A 27,488-nucleotide genomic window follows, 5' to 3' on the forward strand; every position below is an offset into this window, starting at 1 on the left:
TAGAATTTCTTAGAAGTTCCTGTTTAGGACTATTTGCCTATCTAGCTAAATGCTCCCAAATTTCTGCGCTTTCATTTCCATTTCAGATTGACTTATAATGTTTCTTCTCTCTCTCAGGATATGAGCACTCCCTCTTTCCTAAGAAGTAACTTTGTCTTTGTCCCCTTTTAATGTGCTGCTTTTAAGGTGCTATGAATTAGGAGCTCAAATGACTGAGTCTATGAGGATTAGAAACTCAGCAGAAGGGACACACTTGCTGCTCTTCCCTGTCTCCCTCCCTCCATCTGGGCTTGGTACCCACCAAGGGACATCCTCCCACCCCTTGTGTCTGCCACTATTATGGGCCTTAGTAGATGATCTGTTCTGTCTTCCCTCACTTGACAAGAACCTAATTAGGAAGGACTGTGGGGACTGTGATGCATTTTCTCTGTACCCTCAAAGCCCAGCCCAGGGCCCGGCGTGAGAAGCGTTTGCTTAGTGAGTCTGGGAATGTGACAAAACGAGGTGAGCTGGCTGTGCTCAGGGCCTGAGACCTCTTTCGGTGGAGTAAAGGTCACAGGGTTTAGAGCAGGGGCTTCGTGACAGTGTTTACACAACTCACAGGCCCTTTAAGCTTCTGAATTTAGCTTTGTTCCAGAGAGCTGAGGCTTCTAAGACACAGCCACAAACAGTATATTACATCTCATTTTCCTTTTAAAATTGCACTTTGTGATAGCAATGTTTAAATCCATTCAAAACATCAACTATGGGTCCCTAGCACCTCTGTCACCAGAAAAAGTGAAAGTTAGTGGGTACTCATCCATTTGAAAGAGTCTCCACATCGGAAGGCAATTAAAGGCCTCCCAGGCATCTTACTCCCCCCTCCAGCACATCCCAAGACACCTATATGCAGGGCTCAAGATGACTGGACACAGCTCCTGCTTTCCAACCTGCAGCCTCCCTTGGAATGCTATAAAAGCTGGTCACGTTTCAGGCACTACCTCTGCATCTCTCAAAGGGGTGGATGGTGGGGAGGTGGGCGTTTTGTTCTAGTCCAGCTCCAGAATGTTTTCAAACATCAACACCCTGCCCTGAAGAAGAGCCACCCTAATCCCAGGGCCACGGTGGAATCTCAGGACACCCCAGCTCCTCCAAGGTGACCAGGAACTGCTGCTCCCTCCCAAGGAACCCAGGCTCTAGGGCAGCCCTCACCATGAAGGCAGACGAGCGAGAATGGGGACACAACACAAGCTGGTGGCAAGCTAGGCAAGCCCCACCACCCCCGCCCCCAATGGCAGCACAAAAGATGGAGTCACAAAACACTACGGATGAGAGGCTCAGCCTGGTGCACCAGCCAAAACGCTGAGGGAGCTTCAATAGACAGAAAATAAACCGAAATGACTCGCGGGAAGCCTGGAGGCGGTCAGGAGAGCCCCTGGTGAAGCAAGTGATGGAGTCGGCACTGAGCCAGAAGCAATGGAATGGCCCCGCCTGGAGATGCAGATCAGATCATCTTACGCTTCTCCGGGGCCGACAGCCCCGTGCTGACTTCTTCAGCACTTTGTAAAGCACGTTGATCAAAGGTTCATTATTTTTTATCTGTTCCAAACAAAAAGGCAAATACAACAAATCGTAACAGGTAAGACATCAAATGACATTTGAAGGAGCCAGAATTTGGAGAACTGGCAAGGGGAAACCTTAAGGAGGATGTGTGTTGTGCAGTTCAAATGAGTGTGTCTCCGTCTGGTTATGCGGCTTCCCAGCCGGTGGACCTTTCCAGACTTCAGTTCCCTCATCCGTAAATGGGGGATCGTAAGTGCTGCCTGATCTTCGTGCAGGCTCGTTTACGTGGGAGTGCTGATTTCAGTGCCCATGTCCTTCCTGGTTCTGCCACAGAAGGCGAGAGGGGACTGCTTCTTCCTCTGTCCTCCCCCCATCACATAGTGTAAGAGAGTGGAGCCATGCATTAGTCTCAGCCCCACCCACCTTTGGTCCCTCAGACTCTCGCCTCCACACCTAAACCATTATGTCTTACCCATGATGCCAAATGCCTCCAGCTCCTTTGAGAAGGAACTGTCCCCACCCACTAAGACACTGGATCTCAACCCTGCCTCCACCACTGAGATCACCCAGGAGCTTTAAAAGACTGAGGCCTGAGTCCCACTCCAAGAAAACTTGGATATAATTGGTCTGGGGTGGGGCCTAGGTACTGGGATTCTTAAAAGCCCTCCTGGGTGAGTCTGATGTGCAGCCAGGAGTGGGAATCACTCCACTGAAAAATGGTTCTCACACTTGAGCATGCTTCAGAATCATCTGGAGGGCTGTGAATATACAGACTTGCTGGGACCCAACTCTAGCAGCTCTGGGGTGGGAGCCAAGATTGCTCATTTCTAACAAAGCCCCAGGAATTGCTGACACTGTTCATCTGGGATCACACTTAGAGGACCATTGCTTTTAAACCACGTTTCTCAGCCATACCTACACATTAGAACACCTAGGGAGTGTCTTTCTTTCTTCAAGAGTAATACCTGAGTATTACCAGTTAAATCAGAGTCTCTAAGGGGTAAGACCCAAGCATCCATATTCATTGCTCTAGTTCACAACCAGCATTAACAATCTCTCTTCAGAATAAAAGACCTCCGCTTACTGTGCACAAGAATCACCCCAGAGCTTGATTTTAAAAACACAGAATTCTGGGCATCATTTCCAGTGGTTCTAATTCAACAGAACCCTCCAGATCTGCAATTTTATATCAAGCTCCCAGATCATTCTGAGATAGATGGTGTTCCAGGCCATGACTTAAGAACTCTGCTCCAGAAGCTAACTGGAAACAGACTGCGAACAGAGAAGCCTAGATCTCAGGCTCTGTCAGGAAAAGTCCAGAGGCCAGGCACCTGGAGCCACTGATGACGTCCCTCACTAGGGACAAGAGCCCCTTTGGGGCTGACGTCAATCTGCTCCACCTAAAAGGCACCACCTGTGTGGTTGCAGGTGCCCTCCCCCCAACCTCACTTTACCAGCTGTGCTTCCCAGATGCATAAAAACAATTCAAGCCGTAAACAACAGCGAAACTTCATACCCCCTTTTCAGACCTGGCTCTGGTGTAGGGTTCTGAAGAGCAGAGCATTAATGCCAGAAATACAACTCAGCGAATGCAACTTCAGGGCAGATGAGGTACATGGCACACGGAAGAAAGGAGGCAGGTGTGAAGTTAGTCACAGGGTTCGAATCTCAGCTTTGCAGAAGTTACCTCTCTGATACACGGGTTCCTGATTAGTAAGGTGGGGATAATAATTCTTATTTGCTCAAAGGTGCTGAGAGGATTAAGTGAGATAATGAACAACAGGTGCCCCCAAATTTCCAGGCAAGAATAGGTGCTTAATCAGCGTGAAATCCTTTCCACCCTGGCACTGCCAAGTAAAATGCCAGGAAAGTAAACATTTCCAAAGAGAACACTAACACAGAGCATCTTTTAAGAGAGCAGAGTCTGCTTTTATTTGATCATTTGGCACCCCAGCAGGAATGCTCACTTCAGGAGACCAAGCTCCACAGCATGTGGGCAAACACCACCAACGGGTTCTGGAACCCAAGCATCAGCTGATGGAGGCGGAGGGGACATGGGCTCTGGATCCTTAAGTCTGTGGCCTTTGGGACAGGGACGCGGGGGACTCTGTGCCAACCTGGTGGGGGCAGGGAGACCATCCTTCTCCAGAGAGGCTTACCTCTCCCCACAAGGACCAAGGAGGGACCTCTCACAGAAGCTGGTCACAGCGGGGCTGTGCTCGGCGCCATCTCCACGACCAGGCTGGTCTACACCGCCCATTCAATTGTGTCTTCCGAGGCCCTCGTCTCAGGGACCCCCACTGGGCTCGCGGCAGCTCATCTTGTCTAGCACGTCACAGGATCTCAAGAGTCAACGGGCCTGAGGGTTTTCCTGATCCAGTCGCTCATCCCACTCAGTGCTCACCTGGCCTCAGCTGCACCCCAGTGATGGGGAGGTCACTGTGACCTGTGGTGGCCCTTTTAGAGAAGTCTTTCTTCTACTCAACTAAAACCTGTCCTTATAGCTGTGATCCACTTGTCTTAATCGCCCCTCAGAGCCACGGAAGACACATGGTGCCATTTTAGAGCTTTATAGACAGTCTCTATGTCTTGCCTGCATTGCCCCTTCCTCCTTCAACCAACCACACTGTAGCTGGGCTGCCTGCTGCTGTGTTTCTTGTTCCTGTCCAGTCTGCTTTCCATCAGGGAATCCCCCACCCTTCACTCCACAGGGAGGCTCGGCTGGGATGAAGCCAACCTGAGTGTGCAAGTGGCCACCTTTCTTCCCTGGCCATGTGGAAAGTAGAACAGTTGGTGGCATGGCCTGAGCTCCTGGAACACAAGCCCTGGCTACGTGAACCAGTATATTCCCCTTGTGGCTCAGCAGGCTGATCTGGGTTTCGGATACCTGCCAACAAAAGCACCCGCCTGATACACTCCTCAGCCACAGTTCTTGCAGCCCCTCATCACCTCTCCTTTGATTCCAGCCCTTCCCTCGTCTGGATCCTGAAGTGAAATGTCCATCTGGGAACTCTACACCCCAGCTGGGTCTGAGCAGAGCAGGCCCACTGCCTCCCTGATTTGGAGGGAGGCCAAGGTGATGTCAGCCTTTCTGAATGATGACTCACACACAACACAAACCCCAGCATCTTTTCCCACCCATGTTGCTGGTAAGCCAAGTATCTCTCACCTGCTGGTGCTGTTATAGGGGGACTGGTTCTCTAAGAGGAGCTTAGCAACTGGAGTAGCAGCTATGAGACCAGGGAAATTCTGGTATCAACACAGCTGTTTTTCAAGATAAACAGTGACAACTTCCAATCACTAGTTAATGTTTTGGTCACATACGGCTCCTAGCTGGTGAAACACCCCAAGGATGCAACCTTGTCTCTATCACAGCATAAACATTTCCTGGCAGAAGGACCCCAGTTCAGCTCCATAAAAAACTTAATACCTTTGGGTCCACAGTAGTAGAAGCAGCATTGTAAGAGCGGCTGGGAGGCAGGGTGATTAAGAGCACCAGCTTCAGAGTCAGCGCTGCTCCCAAGAACTGACTCCCCCGTAACTACTTACATGGCCTTGGGAGGGTCACTTACTTCTTTGAGCCTCAGTCAGTGAAAAAAAGATAACACCACCTCCCTTATAGGGCTACTGCCGCGGGTACATAATTTAACAGAAGTAAAACATGGTGACTGACACACATTTTACCCTCTATTGTTATTCCACTTCTGTTGGCAGTCAGGACACAGACTCCTGGCTCCACTCTGCTACCCTATGCCTCAGTTTTTCTCTCTCTCTAAATCCCTTTTATTGAGCTCAAGTTCTATAATCTTTAAAAAAACCAACCTGAGCTGGATCTTCTCTCCAGGACCAACTGTGAGGTCGGCTATCTCACACAAACAGGAATCAGAAGACAGCTATTTCCTGTTACTCTGGCTCAGGCACTTTATTAAGTTCCCTCGCACCATGCACCAAGCACTCTGAAGAGTGTTTTTTGGTACACCTGTGCTGCTGTGAGCCACGCCTCTCCCACAGGCCTAGGTACATCGTGGATGCTCTACAAATACTTCTGTGTCACCTGCATGGCCCCGGGCATGGTAAGGCCGGGGAACAGGGACATGGTGGTACACAGGGCAGGTGGAGGCCGGGGGCTGCTCCAGGTCAGATGGGGGAGGTGGGCATGGTGGAAGGACCTACCCAGGTTCAGAGTGCAGGAGGGAGGGCTGGGCTGCGCATCTGGCCCACACCACCACGTCTGGGCACTGAGGCCTGACTATCATACTCACTCACTCATGCTCTACGTGACCTGAATACCATGTAAGCTAGAAAACGTCCTGGTTTTGAGAGAACCCTCCTTGTTTTGCTCATGTCTGAAAGCCAAGTCTGACTTTTCTTCACTGCACCTTCCTTCCTAAAGCCTAGAAAGACTCCAGAACCTGGACAATCTGCCCCCACTTTTCCAGCCACACCACCCTCACCCTGGCTCTCCCTGGCTCCCACAGTTCCCTTCCCTTTAACGTCAACCAACCTAAACCCTTGGCTCTTCAAGGCTCTGGACACACGCCACCTCCTCCAGAAGCCTTCCCAGCACTGCAGCCACAGTCATCCTCACTATCTCAACTCTAAGCACTGGGCCAGACCAATCTTTATACGCTCATTGCAGAAAAGTCTGTGTTATTTCAGGACGCTTTCTTTCCCCGACCCAGAACATCTGGAAGTTTCTCAAGGCCAGAGAGCCTCGATTTTTCTCTTCCATCCCCCCTAGCTTCTCCAGAGCTGGATACAGCACAAGTGCTCATTACCAGATACATTAAGTTAACTGAGGGGTTCCTAATCAAAGGTCTTGATCTTGCCTCAGAGTGGGGAGGCCCCTCCTCTGCTGCCTTAGGACCTAATGTTCATACCCCTGCTTCTACAAGGCTGGGTGACAATCCCCAAGTTAAAAATATCTCAAGCCAGGTACACTGGGGACCGAGGGAGGCATCCCCCCCGCCCCAGTCACCTGGGTGTCCTCCCGCAGGGCCCTCTGCCCGCCCTCTCACACCCGCAGTTAACTAAAGGTCACGTTCCTTCAGTCTAAGTCATGGCTCAGGCATAAGAAGTGCTTTTCACAGTGGGAGCTTTCAGAGAGCTGTGGGAACAGAACAATAGCAGCTCTCTTCCAGGCAGAATGCCTCTCGCTCCTCTAGCAGCTTTCCCGGCTGTCTGTGCTGTGGAGGCTGATTTAGAGCCTGAACTTCATCACCTACAGGGAGGGGCCCGACGTTCATCTCCTAAACACGGATGGGAGGGATGGGAGGCTCTGGTACCCCTCAGAGCCACATGATTCCATGTGGCACTTGCTCCCCGCCCACTACAAAACCAGACAATCCACCAAACTGCTTGTGCCTGAAAACACACATCAGTGGCACCCTGTGAACCAAACCCATCCCCGCCCCACTGGAGGCTCTGAAGAAGCAACTGGTTATTATTTGGAGGAACCTTGTGGCTCTAACCAAGGACAGGAAGAAAGCAAGATCCCATGCCCTCATTCTGTAAGCCAGAGACCTTACAGCAGAATTCACAAGAAACTGAGAAGAGCCCAGAGTCTGAGGCTACAAGAAATAAGACTCTTCTAAAAGGTACAAACTTCCAGTTATAAAATAAATAAATCATGAGGATGTAATGTACAGCATAGTGACTATAGTTAACAATACTGTATTGCATATTTGAATGCTGCTAAGAGAGTAGATCTTAAAAGTTCTCATCATAAGGAAAAAAAAAATTCGTAACCAAGAATGGTGATGGATGTTAATTAGATTTGTGATCATTTCCCAATATACACAAATATCATTAAGTTGTACACCTGGAACTAATACAATGTTATATGTCAATTATATTCAATTTAAAAATGAAATTTCCAAAAGCCACAGCAACCAAAGAAAAAAATAAAAAATCCCAAAACAAAAAAAATCCCCCTTCTGATTCAGACAGGAGACATCTTCATTTGAAACCTAGATTTGTAAGACCTGCAAGGCCTTTTTGGCTTTGGGGCTGGTCTCCAATGAGGCTGACACTCTCAGAAAGGTAAGTGTCGCAGGAAAGCAAGACCCCTGAGGCCACTCACCTTTAGGTCCAGATACTCCAGGTCTTTCTTCAGCTGGAGGTAGGTATCGTCAGCCTTCAAATGAAGCAGAGAGAGAGAAAAAAGCCAGTTATGAACACCAAAGGTGTCCACAACTCAGGGCTTCACGTGTGACTCATTTACACCTGTGCAGCTTCGGGGACAAGAGACCACAGCAGACCAACACATCCAGGCCACAGAGGAAGCACAAACGTCTCGGTGCAGCTCAGAGCTCTCTCAGCATGGTGGATCTCCCAGGTCTACCATGTGGGGAAAGCCAGCTTGTTCCCCCCATTGGCTGAGGACAGTTTGATGAGGAGGAGGGAGACAGCACACATCCCACCAGAGGACCAGGACAGCAGAGCAGCTGAGGCAGAGGCGAGCTCCTGAGACAGAACTAGAGAGGTCTACCTGGAAGAGGACATGCCACACTCCAAACCTTTGCACTGGGCCACTTCACATGCACGAGGGAAAATGACCCCCTGATGGGTGTGGATGGATGCCTGGAAGAGGCATGGAGATGACCTAGGTGACCCAGGGAGGTTCCCTTTTGACCTTGGGTTCTAGAATGATAAGCACCAGTAGCTGCAGAAAGTTTCCTGGAAGTTTTGGCTCCATTTGCTGAGCGTGGGGCCAAGGTGGCTGGGTCAGGAGCTAGATAAGGAAGGTCCAGGCAGACCTGTCTGCTTGTGTCATCTCTGACAGTCTGTTGAGTTCTTCAGTATAATTACCAGAAACAGTGAGAATAAGGAAAAGACTCTTTGATTTCCTAGAACTTGTGCTTCCTATGTAATGGATCACAGAAGCTAACTGTGAGGGAGAGGGGCTACGAAAGCTTAAGAAAAACAGTCCGGGGACTTTCTCAGCCAACGAAGAGGCCTCTCAGCAAGCCAAAGCAAGCCAGGGCTAGGAAGGTGGTCCAAGTTTAGAGCTCTGGTGTAAAACAAACAAAAATAAATAATGCAAAACGTTCAGGCAGTGCTTTTAAGCATGAGAAGGCCTGAAGGACCACTGCCAGGGACACCAGTGGTTTGCAAGGTCTTATTTCTGTCCCTAAACTGTCTCTTTACCCATCCCTACTTCCACAATCAGCCCAGTCCCGCAGTAAGAGGGACAGAGAAATGTTATTAAAAATCACCCAAATTCACAAATTAGGATTTTGCACGTGCTCCCTTATATTCATTTTTCCAAATACATTTCCTGTATCTCTCAGGTCCCACTAAAATAGGACAGGTAAGGATAGTGACAATTCCCTCAACCTCCTCATCTGTCCTCTGCCTACGTCTGTGCAGCTCGGGGGACCAGGCTCGTGTGGACCAGCATCTTCTTTAAGATGCTCGGGATGCCCAGGAGAACGACTGTCTGGCTACTCCTCGAGGAGCTTGCCTGCAACCCTTCATGTCTCGGAAACAGTTTAGAACACTGTGCCAGACAGGACCTGGAATCCGGCTCCAGCCTGCAGGCCACTAGCTGAGGGATCCTGGGGAAGCCACTTTCCCACCTGTCCTACCTAACCTCTCCCAGGCTACTGTGAAATTCACTGGGATAAGGGGTGTGAAGATGCTCTGACAGTCAGCAGGGCACTGTCCACATGAGAGGGCACCATGCCTCTCCCTCCAGGCTGACACACACCTCTCAGCATCCCAAGGAGTACCCAAGGTGGCAACAGGATGACAGCTAGCACAGCCCTTGGACACGACCACACACCAGCCTTGCAGTCATTGCTCACAGGCAGAGAAGCCACAGTTCAGGTCCCTCACACCACATGCAGTCTCCACCCCAGCAACAGGGGCGTGGGCCCCATGACGGCTGCACAGTGTCTGGCAGTAGCATCCAGAAGCAAACAGGCAGGAACAAGGGAGAGAGCCAGATAGCAGGACAGACTAGAGCACGGGCACGAGGGAGCACGGGCCAGCATGTCACTCCCCTGTCCCCGGGGTGGCCCCCAGCCCTGAGAGAGCCCACCAGTGCTGACCTGGCAGGTGGGAAAGGTCAGCTCGTGCTGCAGTAACTGGCCGATGGCGAAATTTCGCACCCTGGCCAACTTGGCCTGGTGCCGCCGTAACCGGGTGAGAAGCAGTGAGAGCTCCTCCAGCTGCAGGTGTGTAGACACATCATGAGGAAATTAGCCACCGCAGGAGCACGACGCTATAATTACTCTTCACCCCGGTGCCGGCACAGCATTGATGTGACACCATTAAGTAATTATTGCATTAATTCTGTCATTAGGACAAGTAAAGGCACCGGCAGAGAAGGGGCTGCAGGAAGTAGTTTTTATCAGGAAACAGCCACCAGCAGTGCAAGCTCACCCAGACTCGAGTTTTGAAGACAGTGAACTAATCAAAGCAAAGACCAGGAAGAAAGGAGAGGAGCTAACCGGAGAAAAAGGCAGGTGGCTGGAAAATGCTGCAGACTAAATGCTGCCCAAAAGAGAATAAACACCACAGTCTCCTCCACTTCCCCCCACCAGGCTCTTCCGCTGACCTCAGGAGGTCCCAATGCCAGCGGGATGGGCCGGAGCAAGTCATTCGACTTCTCTGAACCTCAGTTTCCTCACCTCTAAAATGGGGATTGCATCTGACTGGCTCAGGGAAGAACTCTGATGAGATTAGCCCTTTGAAAGCTGGATAAGATCAGTCACCTGGAGGGGAAGAGGAGGTGCTGCTTACCGATTTTCCATGTAAACTGGGAGCACTGACAGTGTGGGTCATGTAACCCATGGAGGGCATGGAGCGTCGGTCCACATGAGAGGAGTTCTGCAGGAGGGGAGACATGAAGTCACACAGAGAGCCGGGTGTGGAGGGGGGCGGGGGCCAGAGCCTCTGCCACTCACTACCAGGGCAGCCAAGCACAGGGCATGGCACCTCCCTCAGCCTCAGACTCTTCATCTGTCAAATTAGGATACACATCTTTCTCACCAGGTTATGACGATGACAAACTGTGAGAGCCCCTCCGGATTTAAAACGTAAGTCAGGTTATTATAAATAATTGAACTAGTCAAACACAGACATCTTTCCCTGCCTTCCAAGCTGCAAGGAAGCAGACTTCTAGTTGTGTGACCATGTGCAAGTAACTTCATCCCTTAATGCCTAAGAGTTCTCATGTGTGAAATGGGCACACGGGTATCCCCTGCTTTACAAAAGTTCGCTTTATGCCACTTTGATTTTACAAAAGACCTACCTTTAGCCCGTTTTTGATAACCGAAATCCAAAGGCGATTTTCACTTTCACAGAAAATGTAATTGCTTCTTCGCTTTATGCCACTTTGGCTTACTAAAGGTTTCATAGGAACACTCTACCTTCAGATAGCGGGGAAAACCTGAAATAATAGCACCTACCTCATAGGGGTGTTGTAAGAATTAAAGCCTTTAGCGCTACACCCAGCACTGAAGTACAGTACTATGTAAGTGTTACCTATCATTATCCTACATTGCTCAAGTTTGTGTTCAAACCATGTGAGGCTCCTAACGCCCTAATGCTGGGCTCCAGCAGTCTGGCAGAGCCTCCGGAGTCTCACCTTGGTGGTGTGGCCCCACGCCTTCCGGGGAGAACCGCTCAGCGAGATGTCCACACTCCTTCTCTGGTCCGGGGGCTTCACAGTGACCCGCTCTGCTGGCGTGTGTGGCCGCCGGGGTGGGAAGGCCCTCAGGGGTCCCAGGGGAGGGATGTCCGAGGGAGATGGAGGCACGGAGATGGAGCGGGGCACCTCTAGCATGCTCCTGCTTCGGCCCTGGTCGGTGAGCTCTGGGGAGCCGGCACAGATGGGCGCCGTGGGGCTGCCGTGCCGGAACTGCTGGCGCTGCTGCCACTCGTAGAGCTGCCACACGGTGCCATCCCGATGTGCCCGGCGCTCCTCACTCGACATCTTCAGGTGGCTGGCTCGGTCCTGCGCGTACTTGTAGTCACTCGGCAGGTTGCGGGGAGGGGGTGAAGAGCCCCCTGAGGGGCGTCGGCTGCTCTTGGGAAGAGTCTGGTAGTTTTCTGGGAAGGACAGGGATTGGCTGGGACCCTGGCGAGGAAGGGTCTGGTCCAGGGGCAGGCTGAGGAGAAAGGAGAGGACAGGTAAGAGGACCAGCAAGGGGTCTGCTGGGCTTCTGGAAACACAGCTAGGCAAAGCCACAAAGCCAGGCACGTGAGGGAGCTCTGTACGAACCCCAAAGAACAATCAACGCAGACACCCAGGACTTCAGTCACTTCTTCCCTTTGCAGAGGATTCCTAAACCACTTTATCCATCAACCTTGGAGTGTCAACCCCCCTACCAGGACGACTTGGCTGCCCCACTCCAAGTGCAGCATGATTAAACCTGCCTCTCTCTCTCTTGCCATCAGTCAGCTTTTCCATCAGGTGTGCACATCTCTAGGAGATGTCTCACGGTCACCAAGACATTCCCCAGCACCAAGTCCTGGAGGTTCTTAAAGGAAGTGGCTGGCATCAGTTCTTTTCTTTCCCTATTACTTTTTTTTTTTTTTTTTTTTTTTTTTTTGCAGTGTGTGGGCATCTCACTGTTGTGGCCTCTCCCGTTGCGGAGCACAGGCTCCGGACGCGCAGGCTCAGCGGCCATAGCTCACGGGCCCAGCTGCTCCGCGGCATGTGGGATCTTCCCGGACCAGGGCACGAACCCGTGTCCCCTGTACCAGCAAGCGGACTCTCAATCACTGCACCACCAGGGAAGCCCTATTACTTTAATCCAGATCCTGATTAACTACCTCCACCCAGACAACTCTGAGACCTTCCTAACTAGTTTCCATGCTGTACAGAGTCAACTGCTTGGATCTAATCACTCCTGTGCTCCAAAACCATCAATGGCTCCCTAATGCTTATGAAATAAAATTTAACCCCCTTCTCCTGATACTCACAGCTCTCCAGCACCTGACCTCAACCCACCTTCCCTTCCTGCTGTTTTCTCACTGCTCCACCTACCCGGGCCAGGATCAAACTGGGGCAAGTTGGCCGTCAAGGGTCCAACATTTAAGGAGGCACCCCCCTCTCAGGTGCACCCTTGCACTTGCTGGAGCCTGAGTGTGAGGGCCTCACCCTAATATTGCCTGGCCTCCTACACACTTGGACAACTTTCTGCAGTAGAAAAAGCAGAGGAAGTCTGACCTAGGGTTGAATCCACTGGCTGTGTGACCCTAGGCAGCTTACCTGACTGCTCTGAGCCTCAGCTTCCTTACCTATAACATGAGGACAGAACTACCTGCCTCCTAAGGCTGCCTTGAAGAATAAATGAGACAGGAAGAGAACACAGGCTCCTTGCCTGATACACAGGCGGTACCTTCACCAGTGGGTGCTCCCTTCCCACTTCTCTCTCCTTATTCTCAAAATACTGTTCCTCCTTCCCCTACCTGTATGGGCTCACCTTGCCCTATCACCAAATCTCACTCATTCTCCAGGACACTGTCCCATGCCTCTTCCACAGAGGCCTTCTGCAATGCCACAGCCCTCAGGGTTCCTGCCCTGCTCTGACCTAGTTACTGTACAGTCCGTAACTTTTCCAAGGTCCTGTATTGATGTAACCTTTTCCTACTCGTAAGCTGTCTCTTCCCCAGCCAAGCTGTAAATCCTTGCGGGGCAGCAACTCTGTCTTACATTCTGCGGTGATGTCCGCGGTCTGAGAAAGTGCTGACACATAACCAGCCCTTCAACAAATACTCCGGCACACAAAAGCTGGATGGGATGGTGAAAACTACTACCGACCAGCCATCTTATTTTCTGAAAGAAAAATTCAGCAAGGGTCAACTACAGTTTTATTAAGTTTTAAAAGTCTAACCTGAGAGGCAGCAGGATGTAAAACGGACAGGTTCTGGAGTCAGGCCTGGGCTGGAATCCTGACTCTGCCTTTACCTATCAATTTTATCTAACAAATCTTTATACAGCGGCACTCACCAGACCTTGTTCTAAGCTCCAAGTGTAGTCCAGCAGCATCAGCACCACCTGGGAGCTTGTCAGAAATGCAGGTTATCAGGCCCCACCTGAAATCAGGAACCCTGGGGGTGGGGCCCAGCCACCTGTGGTTTAACAAGTCCTCCAGGTGGTTGATGTTTGAGAAGTGCTGTTCTAATTGTTTTTAAACTCACTGTATCACTCTCCTTACGGTAAAATGGGGCTACTAAGAACCATTTAATAGATTGTTGTGAGGACTAAAAGTAGTTGTCATTCAAAAAAGGGTGGCTTTCTTCTCCCTTTTTATCGTTATCTTTGCAATTACGGGAGGTAATTTTAAGATCTCTTCAGCTTGCCCAGCTTGTCTCCTTGCCACCAGGTGGCAGGGTTTGCTATGGATTTCCCAGAGTCAGAGGGGAATGTGTCTCTGAGGAAGGGCAGTGCCTGAACCCTCAAACAGCAGTGGTGGCAATGGCAGAAACCAGGCTGGGGGCTTCCCCCGGGGAGTTCATGACTTTACTAACCATGGCTCACTCTGCCTGAAGCAAAATGCAAACGATGCAAAGCACGTCCCAGCCATGCTCGCTCTATACACCCCTTCAGTCTGGCTCTGCAGCCCACTCCCCATGCCTGCCTGTGGTGTTCAGATGGTCAGAGCCCACCGCCGCCAGGGCAGTGCCCCAAAGCCCTCAGCTTATCCTCTAGCCTGTGCCCTCTGCTTATGCACTGCTGGCCATCCCCCCAGAGCTGGCCATTTGGGGGTGACCCCAAAGACCCCAGGGCAATGGTGAGTCCTGGTGCCAGAGGCCAAACCACAGTAACCAACGGATGGTGGAGGGAGGGACACAGGAGGTAGGGTTGTAAGATGAGGTAAAGGTCACCTGGGAGCAGGCAGGAACGCGCAGAGCAGCTCTGTCCTAAGAGCAGATCCATTTGCTGGCCCCCAACCCCAGCTTTATCCAAAAGAAGCCTCGAGGTCTCCTGCCCTCAAATCCCGCTCTGTGCCACAGGGGGCTCCCTTTCCAAAGGGCACCTATATATGCTGATATAGCCCCTATAAAATGGTCATATCGAAACGTGAAATCAAGTTTTATAACCAATTACTTATGCAGCAGGCAGTCCTCACCTGAGCTTCCACATCGGCTATGCAGGACTTCCACGTTTTACTCTGTTCCTCGTGGTAATGTCTGCACCCCTGACTCGACACCCACCCCTGCCATTTTATTTTACAAGTATGCATTACTTTAAACACCAGGGAAAAAATGGAAAGCTAGAATTTCGAAACAACCTCATTGAATGTGGTAAGATTCTAAGGGTGTATCAGTCTGTGTTGCAAACCATTATTCTAAAGGAGTTTAAGAAAGTGAAATAATATACATCTCCAAGTACTAAAAGAACAATTAGAAATAATTCCCTGTGTTGGTCTAGAGCCGAGAATATGAGATCATATTAACAGTTCAAATAACCCTCCTTCCAATGTCTAACGTGCTCCATCTAACGAGATTAGCACAGTCTCAATCATACACAGAGCAGGGATATCCCTCTTCTGTATTATCAACAGGAGGAGGTTCCTTTATTAAGCAGCCAGAACTACTTATTACTTGACTGTAAGAGCTTACAAACACATCTTTAAGGAAAAAAAAAAAAAGATAACTCTGATATGCAATATGCAGTCCTTCCCAGCTACAGGTGAACGATCAGACGTTGAGCATTCTGCTTACGCAGAGGCAGACAGCTTTCTTCTCAAAGGGTCGTCTTCAATCCCTCACGTTTACTTTTCAGCCCCCTGAGAACTACTTCTGTCATTAGACTGAGATTCCTCTTACTGAGTGCTCAATGACCTCCAAGGCCAACAAACTGTTTTCATTTAGACCTAATGTCTCCCTGCCCCTTAGATAAGAAGGGCTCGAACTCCCCCCTCACATTCTAGGGACAGTCCGACGCCTTCCCCAACCACCTCTTATCTCCTTGCAGTTGACTTCTCATCCTTTAGCTTCCCATGTGCCCCCAGCCCCCATTATGTGTAGCAGAATAACGTAGGTCTGTGGGCTGCCAGAGTTATGTAGAGACATTTCACAACCACAGCTTATAACTTACATAACGTACAACTTACACCAGCGGTACAGCTTTGCAAAGTCCTTTCTGCACCCCTGCCACGAAGCGTTTCTCAATGGCCATGCCTTCCTTCTGGTTCCCTTTGGCCTTCCCCTCGCATTACTCTGCCTCCTGACTTAACTTCAAAATTCTAGTTCTATTAAGAAGGTCTACTCATCTAAGCCCATCAAGAAGCTCAGTGGAACCAAAGGTCTCTGCTACTGAGCATGAGACCAGCAGAGAGACCCTGACATTCCAGATTCTCCTTCCGTGGCACCCAGCCTCCTCAGAAGGCACCACATCCAGGGAGCAGTCTCATGCTGCCAACTGGACTCCTTCCAAATGAAACTTCCCTCACCACACTCCGGTTTTCCTCCTCCATCTTCTGCTAGACTTCTTTATGCAGACTCTGCTTTTGCCCACCCCCTTGGACTGGAGATCCTCAGGGTTCTGCCTTTGGCCCTCTGCTACTGTTCTAAGCAAGTTATTCTCAACCCTGATTACATGCTACAATCACCAGGGGTAGGGGGGGTTTTGAAAACTCCTGATGTCCAGGCTGAAATTCAGATCATCAGAATCAGATTTTCCAGCATGGGACCCAGGACTCAGTAAATGTCAAACCTCTCTCATATACTGGTATCACCTGGAGAGCTTTTATTTATTTATTATTATTTTTTTTTACATCTTCATTGGAGTATAATTGCTTCACAATGGTGTGTTAGTTTCTGCTTTATAACAAAGTGAATCAGTTATACATATACATATGTTCCCATATCTCTTCCCTCTTGCGTCTCCCTCCACCTGGAGAGCTTTTAAAACAGACTGATGCCCTCACCTTGCCCCAGACCAAATAAGGCAAAATCTCTTGAGCAGGGCCTCAAATGACCAAATTGTGCAGCCACGATTAAGAACCACTGCTCTAGGGCTTCCCTGGTGGCACAGTGGTTGACAGTCCGCCTGCCGATACAGGGGACATGGGTTCGTGCCCCGGTCTGGGAGGATCCCACATGCCGCGGAGTGGCTGTGTCCGTGAGCCGCGGCCGCTGAGCCTGCGCATCCGGAGCCTGTGCTCCGCAACGGGAGAGGCCACAATAGTGAGAGGCCCACGTACCACAGAAAAAAAAAAAAAAAAAAAAAAAAAAAAAGAACCACTGCTCTAAGCATTCAACCCTCAGTGATTTTGACTACTGCCAGGGCATCAGTTACCACCTCTAGGGCAATGACTTCCAAATCTCTCCCTAAGCTGAACCCACATTCCCTATAACCTACTGCTTATCTCCACCTGGCCACTCCACAGGTACCACATTCCTCTTCAAGCTCATTTCTTTCTCCCATGCTCACATCTTGTGCACAGCGCCACATGCACCTATTAACCAAGTCAAACTTGAATGTTAACCTCAACTCCACCTGTGGCCCTCCTCACCTTCCAGCCCTGGATGAATCAGTTTCCCAAGCCCTATACCTACCCAATCTCAATGTCTAGGTATCCTGTCCATCCCCTCCTCACAATCCTCACCATCTTTACCGCTTTTGTTTAGGTCTTCCTCGCCTCCTACCCAAAATATGACCACCTCACACTTGGTCATGTTCTTTCCAGACTCTTCTCCATTTAACCATCTTCTATATGGTCACCAGAGCAAGCAGTTAACCTAAAATAGTAGTTTTCAGAGATGATGTGGGGTGGGGAAACAGGGACACTTGGTGGGGTATAAACTCAAACAGCATTGTTGAAGGTCAATTTTGTAATATCAATCAAAATTAAAATCACATATATCCTCCGACCTAGTTATTCCACTTCAAGTAATTTGTTCTTCAAGTATACCTGCACTTGTTTGCAAAGACAATTAAGCATGGATATTCACTGCAGCATAGTTTGTAATAGCAAATGTTTATAACCAACCTAATTATCCATCAATAGGGAAATTGTATAAAGATCACTGTAGATGCATACAATGCAATACTCTGCACCATTTCAAATTAATAATATGTCTATATGTGCTGATACAGATAGCCAAGGTATCTTAAAATGTCTATCGATATATTTATTGATATATTAAGTGGAACAAAGCAAGATGAAGAACATGGATTTTTGTTTTGTTTTTAATATAGTGGTTGGTCTTTGGGGAGTAGTCTAGGTTTCTGAAATAAAATAGGAGGACATTTATTTTTCAGTATTTACCCATTGGTCTTATTTGGATGTTTTACCTTGTAAGTAGATTACTGATTATTTGAGGGTACTGAGCAAAGAGAGATTTACACATCTAGCTATGAATTTGGTGATGAATTAATAATGGGTACAGAGAAAACTAAGCAAGCTATAAGCCTGAAAATTATCAATACCAGAAAATAAAAAATTGTACCACAAATGAAATTTAATTATTGTATACTACATGGCCCAGCTGTGAATATTTATACTTCACATTATACAATAATGTAAAAACTGACTAGTGATCTAAACAAAAATTATGCTATAACTATATTATGAAGCTGGGATAAGGCTAAGTGTGTCTTTGGAAAGGAAAGGTAGAGGGGGGGAATAAGAGACTTGAATCTTTATCATCCAGAGTAGAATGTCGATAGATAACTAAAACTGAAAACATACTGCTGTTTCTTTAGTTATCTTATTTGGAAATATAGAGATAAATACATAAAACTACTAAAAGAATTGAAAGTGGTTGCCTCAAAGGTGGTGGAATCAGGAATAGGGATGGATGGGGTCATACGACTTAAATTCTTAAAACTATATACAGGTATTACTTTAATTCTAAAAAGTTTTTTAAACAAGGGGTAATTAAAACTGCCATTCTCATTTTGGGTGGGGTACATCAGAAGAGCCTGGGAAATTTCTTCACCATATTCATGGACCTGCTGTGTGAGAACTGAGATGAGGTAAGGAATATCTAGTCTGAAAAATCTCCTGAGGCCTCTTCCCTGCCAACACCCTTCAAACCACCCTCCTAAATATTAGAAACTATCATGCCATGCTCCTGTTTTAAGTCCATCAATGGCTTTCATGGGCCTTCAAGATTAAATCCAGACTCTTCAGTAGGAAACACAGGCTTATCAGGGCCAAACTCATGCCCTTTCTATCTGCTTCTATTTCTGGTTTCTCCTGCTTTTACCTGCCCTAGTCAGCCCCATACCGACTTCAGTTCCTAAGAGTTGCTATCAATACATATAAAAGGAAACAGCTAACTTATCAAGAGTAGCTTCTCTCTGACACACTGTCTCCTCTACTGGATCCCCCTTCTGTTGCTAACATCCAAGCTGGGATACCACTTATGCACTGATTGCTCCCAATCAGCATGTCCAACCAAATGTCAAACCTCCACACCACAATCCATATCCAAGTGCCTAACCTAACACCTCCCTCACTGGATAGTTAATAGGTTTCTCAAACTTAAAAGTCCCCAAAATGGAAACCCCGATTTGCCCCCAAAACTTGTTCCTAAGCCTTCCCCATTTCAGCAACCACCCGGTTGTTAAGTCAACGTTTAAGGGGTCATCCTTGTTCCTCTTCCCTTTCTCTCATCCTGCACATCCAATTCACTGACAAGCTTTTCTGTTTCAACCTGCAAAATGTACCTCAAATCTATTTCTTTCTATTTCCATTGGCACCATGCTGGACTACTGCAACAGCCTCTCCCCTAGGCTCTTATCTTCTTTGTGAATCAGATCACATCATTTACCTGTTTAAAACCTTCCAGTGGCTCTCCCTATTGCTTTTTCAAATAAAATCCAAATTCCTTACCTTAGACTATGAGGACCTGCACGATACAACCCCTGCCAGCTTTCCAATCTCACTCAGCAGTAAGGTCACTTAGAACTACCTCCTAGGAGGTCTACCTAGCCCAGCACCAAGAATAGCAGCTTCCCTCCTCTGTGTTTTTGGGCAGTAGCTATTTTCAATAAAACACAAAATCTGATCAAACAGAACTGACACCTGGTCTGTCCCAGGAGGGAATGGGAAGGTATCTTAGCTACAACACAAAGGGCCTTCCTTCTCCTAGTCTGACCCACAACAATGTCTACCAACTGCTTAGGGAGTTTCCATTAACTCCCAGTGAGTTCTCCACCACCTAACCTCACAATAGCCCACCTGGACCAGATTAAAGAAGCTACACAACCCACACATGCATACGACACCCACATATTCACAACAGCCCCACCCACCTAAAAAGAGGCCTAGCCTATTCCCCTTGGAGCACCACCGCCTCCAGACCCCACAGTGGAAAGTGTGGGCCTCACAGCAGGGAGAATGGAGAGCGGCACTTTAAAGCATGTGTATCAGGCCTGTGGCAGACTTGGCCTGAGCTCTGACACATCCACTGTGGCCCCTCCAGCCCTTGGCGGGCTTTCTGAATGCACCACGACTTTGCTATCTCGTCTCCAGTCTGAGGTTTGTTTTAGAAGCCTGAGGATGGCGAGGGAGATTTGCTGTCTTCAAAGTGAAGACAACACACAGTGGCTTCTAAGGACAATGTGGAAGCGGAATGACCCTGAATTCTTCACATTCACAAATGTGTCCTAATTAATCTAAAATTATAATAAAATACAGATAGTGCTTTGCAAATAGCAAGAGATGCATTCCCTCTAAATAATTAAAACCACTTCTTGAAGGAATGGGTATAATAAAGCTTAATGTCAACAGTGCCTGAGCACTCCTCTACCTGCCTGGAATTAAACATGGATCTGTATTTACTCTAGCTGCTACAAATATTTCCCGGATGCAGAGAAGTAGCTAAGCAAGAGGAGAAGATCAGTTACTGTCTACATGCCGACAGTCTCAAGGCACGCTCCCTGGGGAATGGGAAACCCCTACCCCCGATATAATCTCGTGTGCACATGGGAGGCTCACGGACTGAGTCTAAACTCTGCCTTTGCTGCTTATCTGTGTGCCCTGGGCAGGTTCCCTCGCTTCTCCAAGCCCCAATTTCTTTGTTTATAAATTGAGGCTATCGCCCCTCCTTGCAAGGCTGTTGCAGGGATTTATGGAGATAACAGAGGTAGAGTTTAAGGCCGGCATGTACCAGCATGTGCTGGGTAAGTGATAGCTACTCTTATGACATTTTTATGCTCGTTAGCGGCAGTGATCCTGAGTTCATTACTGACCTCCTGCCGTCCACCTTCTGGGCCTTTGCCCACTGCTCCACGTGCGCCAGGCTGCTCTTCCTCTGGCTGTGCTTCTCAGCGTTGGTCCTGGAAGAAAAGGCCCGCTGGTACCCGCCAGTCCCGTTCTGCTCTCCTGGGCCAGATGTGCCAGGCAGCACACCGTTCCTCTCTGCCCTTTGGGGCTGAGCCTGTTGGCCTCTCGGGCCACAGGGTAAATCCACGAACAAGGCATCCTCTTCGGCGGGTGAGTATGGTGACCTGGCCTTGCTCCTGTCCCGCTTGCCCTCCAGTGGGTCCCTCTGGGAGCGGTACCGGTCTTCCTCCTGCTCCCGCCTCTCGAATCCAAAGGAATCCTCGTGGTTGCGATGAGAACAATCCCTTGCATGTCCGGGTCCCATGCGGCCACATTCTCGACAGGACTCTGTGTGGTTGGCCTGGGGGACCGCCTGCCGCTCCACCTTCTCCATGTCCCTGCAATGACAGCAGCACGTTCAGCCCGATCCAGACTGGAACCCCCAGCCAAGGCTTCCCAAAGGATACACTTTACACTCCAATTACCTCCAGGCCTTTGCATGGGCTCTTCCCTCTGCCTGGAGCTCCTTTCATACCTATTCCCTTACTCTGCTGGCCTAACTTCTACTCCTCTGGGATCTGGCTTAAACGTCACCTCCTCCAGGAAGCCACCATACACACACACACACCCAGTCTAGATCAGGATCTCAGCTGACCCCACTATCACACTAATCACACTGGACCATAACTGCATGTTTACTCATCTAGCGCCCAAGTAGACTATGAGTTCCTTCAGGCCAGAGGCCCAGCTGGCCATTCATTGTATGCCCAGACCTTCCATGAAATAACGGTACAGAATAGGAGCTCTATAAATACCAATGAACAAATAAATGGTACATGTGTTATTCTCATGCCTTTCCCTTTTGCTGTTTGTCCACCTGTCTGTCTGGGGCAGATCAGCTTGGATAGAAGGCTCCTGAGCCCAGGGTCTCTTCCACTGGCATCCAGCACAGCCCAAAGTACAATTAGCAGCATAATTAACATTCTTCCAAGATGGTGAGTAGAGAATTGGCACAGCAATCTTTTTTTTTTTCTTTTTTCTTTTTTTGTGGTACACGGGCCTCTCAGTGTTGTGGCCTCTTCCACTGCGGAGCACAGGCTCCGGACGCGCAGGCTCAGCGGCCATGGCTCACGGGCCTAGCCGCTCTGCGGCATGTGGGATCTTCCCAGACTGGGGCACGAACCCGTGTCCCCTGCATCGGCAGGCGGACTCTCAACCACTGCGCCACCAGGGAAGCCCAGCAGTCTCTCTATATGACTACTTATCTATCTTGTCGGGGAACTGCTCAAACAGGAACGCAAGAACACTGACCTGACAACAATTCTCTGAAGAATTATTAGTCAGATTTCAGAGATAAGGAAACTGAGGCACAGAGAAGATAAATGATTTGCCCAAGACCGTACTGCTGGGAAAGAGAGACACCAGGGCTTAATCCCAGGCAGACTGCAGAGCCCATGTGCTGTAGCCACTGCTCTCTGCTGCCTCGCCAAATGCATGTCCATGATTTGCACATACGCAGACCTGGAAGCTGCAAAGGAGAACGGGGTGGGGATGACAGGGGAGGACGTGAACCGAGGCTAAAGAGCTTCTGAGGCATAGAGAAGGGCAGGTTTCTTTCATGGCCCACCTCGCACTGGAAGCTGCCTTTCTCCCCACCTCCTTGGGTCCTAGTTATGTCTGCCTCCTCATTACTTGATACCAGAGAGACAGCTGCAGCAGCTCCATGAGCTTAGCAGAGTTTAGACTGGGGAGGCAGGGGAACCCACTCCAGCCTAGCTCAGAAGGACCAGAAAAATTACCAGGGAACCTTGAATGGGCAGCTGGTCGACTTGTGCTCCTTGGTAAAAAGGTCCTGGTCTAGACATCCATCACTCCTTGAAATGGCCAAGCCTGAGGGTTCTCCACTTCAACAGGAGAACGAACAATGGAAATGCTGCTGCATTTACGTCTCCGTGGCCAGACCTCAGGTGTCCCTGCAACATACCTCAGAACCTCAGCTACCAATAATCAGCACTGATTCAGGGCAGATCAATCCAGTCAGGGAGCTGGTTAAAATGTCAATGTACAGTGAAAATATAAACCCTAACACAGGTCTGCTTCTTAGTGTGTGCAGGCTGAACTGTTGGCCTTAACTTAGGCATGGAAACTGAGAAAAGCGATCTCCCGTCTCATGTCCATGTGCTCGTGACTTCTCCATGAAAGCCCAAAGCTTTGTGGGGAGGTGGGGGACGCTTGTCTGGACCTCCTTCTATCCCTCACTAGGGGACATCTTCCCCCCATCTCCCAACCCTTCTTCTAACAGTGCTTCAAGTTTCATTTGGGGATCACCCTCCCCCACGCTCAGTCCTTGCGGTTTAAAAGGTGCTGCTGACTCTACAAGTCCCTGTGGAGCTGAGGCTCCAAAGTCTCAGTGACTGGCTCAGAGGCTGACACATCACCCAATCCAGGCCAATCAGAGTTAGCTCTAGGACTCTGGTTGGAGCTGGTCTTGAGCTGCTACGACTACATGGGAAGCAGCTACTTGTGAGTGAAACCAACACCAAGAAAAGCAGACGGAGAGAAATAGAATCTTAAAGACTTGACCTGAACTCCTAGATTTAGCCATACCTAAACCAGATATATCCTTGGACTTTTTGGTTGGGCATCAATATATTCTGTTTCTCACTTAAGCTAGTCTGAGTTTGGTCTCCATTACTTATAGCAGAAGGAGTCCTATTACATCATTTTATAATGACATATTTAGATGGTGATCTCCAAGGACCCTTCCATTCCTAAAGTCCAGTGAGTCTATAAGCTCAAATAGTAGAACATATGGGAAATATTCAGGGACCTGCACTTTAAGAAAAAGCAATTCTTACCGTAAGTTTTTAAAGGGACAACTCCGTTCCACAATGTACACATTACAGGTTTTAACTTTGTCTTTCTTTTCTTCCTTTAATCCTCCCTCCCATCACCACATCAGTGTAACCCCAGTCTTCAAGTCATCTAAGTTGGCCTTTATCTTCTCTACTGTTTCTCAAATTCAGGAAACCACCCCTTAGTGGTGTGCTTAGGCTGCTGTCTAGAAGATTAAAGCTCTGGCTGCCCTCTGGGTCACACCCCAGCCAAGATACTGAAGCTTTATAACCTGCTTACTCCAATTGTGAGACCAAAGTAACTGTACCTCCTTGTTATTCCCACCACAAAGATAAACAGCCCCTTGTCATAAAAGCCATGTAGTAAAACGAGCATGCACCTAAATGGATGACATTAGAATTGAAGGGAAAAGAGGGTTTCTTCAATCAACAGATGAATGGATAAAGAAGACGTGGTACATATATACAATGAAATGTTACTTAGCCATTAAAAAGAATGAAATAATGCCATTTGCAGCAACATGGATGGACCTGGAGATTAGCATACTAAGTGAAGTAATTCAGAAAGAGAAAGACAAATACCATATAATATCACTGATATGTAGAATCTAAAATATGACACAAATGAACTTATCTATGAAACAGACCCACAGATATAGAGAACAGACTTATGGTTGCAGGGGGTGGGGAGGTGTGGGGATGGATTGGGAGTTTAGGATTAGCAGATGCAAACTATTACATATAGAATGGATAACCAACAAGGTCCTACTGTATAGCACGGGGAACTATATTCAATATCCTGTGATAAACCAGAATGGAAAAGAATATGAAAATGAATGTATATATAACTGAGTCACTTTGCTGTGCAGCAGAAACTAACACAACATTGTAAACCAACTATACTTCAATACAATAAATTTTAAAATAAAATAAAATAAAATAAGAGGATTTCTTCAACCTCAGAACCCAGGGGTCGTGGGTACCATGTCTTAGCCGAACCAACTGTAACGGGGATTTTTCTTTCTTTACCAATCAACTTCCATGTATTTATTGAGAACCTATATATCCCCACTGGTACAGGCACTAGGGGATATAAGAAAGTAGTAGAGAAAATAGCCTCTGCCGTCAAACCCAGACAATCCTAAAGCCTGATTTAATCATGGTAACCACATTTAATACTGTTCTCATAAGCTGACCCAAATCACGGAGTTTGCCAGTCTTTACTAACCTTGGAATTAACTTGTAACTACAAATATTAGTCCCTACTGTGTGTGTACATATGAGTGTACACACTCCAATACATGCCAACACGTCCTGAATATAAAGTTGATTGAGAAAGATAAACCCTTTTCTCAGATTGACACCAGCATTTACTGCAAAACAAACCTTTAGAGGATGGCTAAAAGAATGGTAGTCTGCTTGCTACCTGGCAACTTTCTAGGCCCTAATACTCGGGGTTATGAACAGCTTCTATTTCCACAGCTGCTGGGACTCACCTCAGAGAGTATGCCTTTGTGTCCAAAACGTTCAGGCTCTGGCTGCAGGTAAGAAAGGTGAAGGGAATGTTCCCGACTCCCCCACCTTACCTGACAAACATTTAACTTAGTAAGTTACAGGATTTAAGGCAAAAGTGTTTTTTGGTCTTCTCCCTGTCTCCTTGCATTCCCACCAATGTAACACATGACTTCTCAAATCAGGAGATCTGTCACAACAGATTTGCAATGCTCAATTTAGCACAGTGGTGGGAAAGAATGAAGTATTCCTTGGCTTTCAGCGATGGTTTCAACTTCAGAGAAGCAGATGTTCAGCTAAGATGACACAAGCCTTTCTTGTGCAGGTCATTACTATCATTGTGAGCACCCGGAATCAGTGACTATTCAAAAACACAGGGAATTCCTGACATTTGGTGACCATTTTGGCCACATGTGTCACTTCTCAAGCTTGACAAACCCAGAGTGCATAGGATTAGAGCCAGTCAGACCTGGATTCAAGAGCTGGCTCTGGCCCATAGAAGCTGGGTGACCTTGGGCAAGTCCCTGACCTCTCTGGTCTGAGGTTCCTCATATGCAAAATGGGGACAACCCCTGCCTCCTTGGGTCGTTTTGAGGATTAAAGGAGACAATGCACGGAAAGAGCACCGCACCGGGGCTGGCACATAGCGTGTCCTCAAATGCAAATGTCCTGGCTTCCAATATCTATTCCCTCCTTCTTCCTTGCCCCAGTTTTTTCAAAGTGGCAATGTACCCAACAAAAAACTTACATTTCCTAACCTCCCTTGGAGCTGACGGTGTAACATAAATCTGGCCAATAAGATGTGCACAGAAATTGCTGGATGGGTCTTCCAGGAAAGCCTTTAAAAGAAGGAACACTTGGCTCTCTTAGCTAACCCTTCCCTTCTTCCTGCCTGGAATTTAGACTCTATGCTGGATTGCAAGGTGACAAAAATGAGGACGAAAGCCACCTGCCAAAATCTGGGTAGAAAGTGAGAAAGAGCCTGGGTCCCTGACAGCATCATGGAGCTACTATATTAGCCCAAATTAACTAACTCTGGATCCCTGCTAGTGAGAAAACTAAAACCCAATTTGATTACGCCACCCTAAGTTGGGTTCTTCTATTACTGGCAACCAAACGCAATCCCTAACTGATACAAGGGGGGCTGAGCCCATCATTGGCAGGGACTGGGCCCCCCCATTTTCAGCACATCACAGCAATGCTTTATGCCTGCTTAGAGAAAATCCTTGTTTTCTCCTGCAAGTGGGAAGAGCACCTATCTCAGACTGAGGATACTTCTATCTTATTCCTGTCCTTCACAAGAACTTGGAAGTAAACAGATCATACCAAGCAGTTGTACGCTATTATTTTATTCTGCCTCCAAACCCTTTATCTCACCAGGAAATAAGGAACAATATTTACTTCTATCTTAATGTTAAACACACACACACCTGAAATCTCATTCAAAGACCTGGATGAGAAAAGGAACAACAGCTTGTAGGAGCTTGGCTGGACCTTGGTCCTGTTGGCAGACAGTCTTTCTGTCGCAATCCCACTGGAGGATCCCTCCCTACTCACCATACCTAAATGACCAAACTAATAGCCCAAGAACAAGGGTCAGGCCACTGATATCCTTAGAGAGTTTGGTCTGAGCCAGGTAAAGGGCAGAAGTTCCTGAGCACTGACCCCAAGGCTCAGGACAGTGGGCTCAAAAGCTAGAACCCACCCTGAGCACAGTCCATAGACTTGTATAAAAGGCTGAAGAGAATGGGTCCAAAGTCTCTAGGGAGCATGAAGGCAGGCTTGCTCAGTTGAATTAGTTCCTAGATTTGAGGAAGGAAATAGCTGGAGAGAAATGGAGACAGGAATTGGTTTCTACTTTTCCCCAGAGTTAAATAGGGCAGTTCCCCTGGGATGGGGGAAGATAACTTGCTGCCTTTCACGCTCTGCTCTAAATAAACAAGAAGAGGGCCTGTCCTCCCCCAGAGAAGAGTGAGACTGAAGGATAAATGAAACACCAGACTCCTACCTGAGGCTGTCACTTGCCTCAGCAGAGTGGCTATTGGCAAAGTCCCCTGTGAAGTTTTAAGAACCTGACAAACCAGACGAAGAAGAAAGGAAAGATATATAATGGCTGCCAGGTCGCCTCACTTTGTTCATTCCTGCCCGGAGAATCCTTCCCTCTTCCTTCTAGCTGGGTAAGTAACGCTCAACTGTCACAGACCAACCCGAGCCCGTCTGGAGCTCTGGCACGCACCAAGCTCACTCACTTCCCATCTCTCTACGGCAGTTACAGTCTGGGTCATTCATTTTTTGTGGCCAATGCTTGGTTATTATATGCTGCGTCCTACTGTGTGCC

The 27,488-nt window shown here is 48.3% G+C and overlaps 1 protein-coding gene across 2 annotated transcripts in view; it reads right to left on the bottom strand.

Moving 5' to 3' along the window:
- The window catches only part of PLEKHA7 (pleckstrin homology domain containing A7), a gene marked incomplete at both ends in the record, with an annotated part of 134,366 nt that overhangs the window by 25,298 nt on the left and 81,580 nt on the right, over positions 1 to 27,488 (bottom strand). For both annotated transcript variants that reach the window (XM_079707701.1, XM_079707702.1), the window contains 4 exons: positions 7,625 to 7,678; positions 10,291 to 10,377; positions 11,138 to 11,660; positions 20,711 to 21,181. In XM_079707701.1, the coding sequence (XP_079563827.1) occupies positions 7,625 to 7,678; positions 10,291 to 10,377; positions 11,138 to 11,660; positions 20,711 to 21,181 (1,135 nt within the window). The remainder of the gene's footprint in view (positions 1 to 7,624; positions 7,679 to 10,290; positions 10,378 to 11,137; positions 11,661 to 20,710; positions 21,182 to 27,488) is intronic.

The sequence above is a fragment of the Hyperoodon ampullatus genome (assembly GCF_949752795.1).
Source record: "Hyperoodon ampullatus genome assembly, chromosome: 7".
Lineage (NCBI taxonomy): Eukaryota > Metazoa > Chordata > Mammalia > Artiodactyla > Ziphiidae > Hyperoodon > Hyperoodon ampullatus.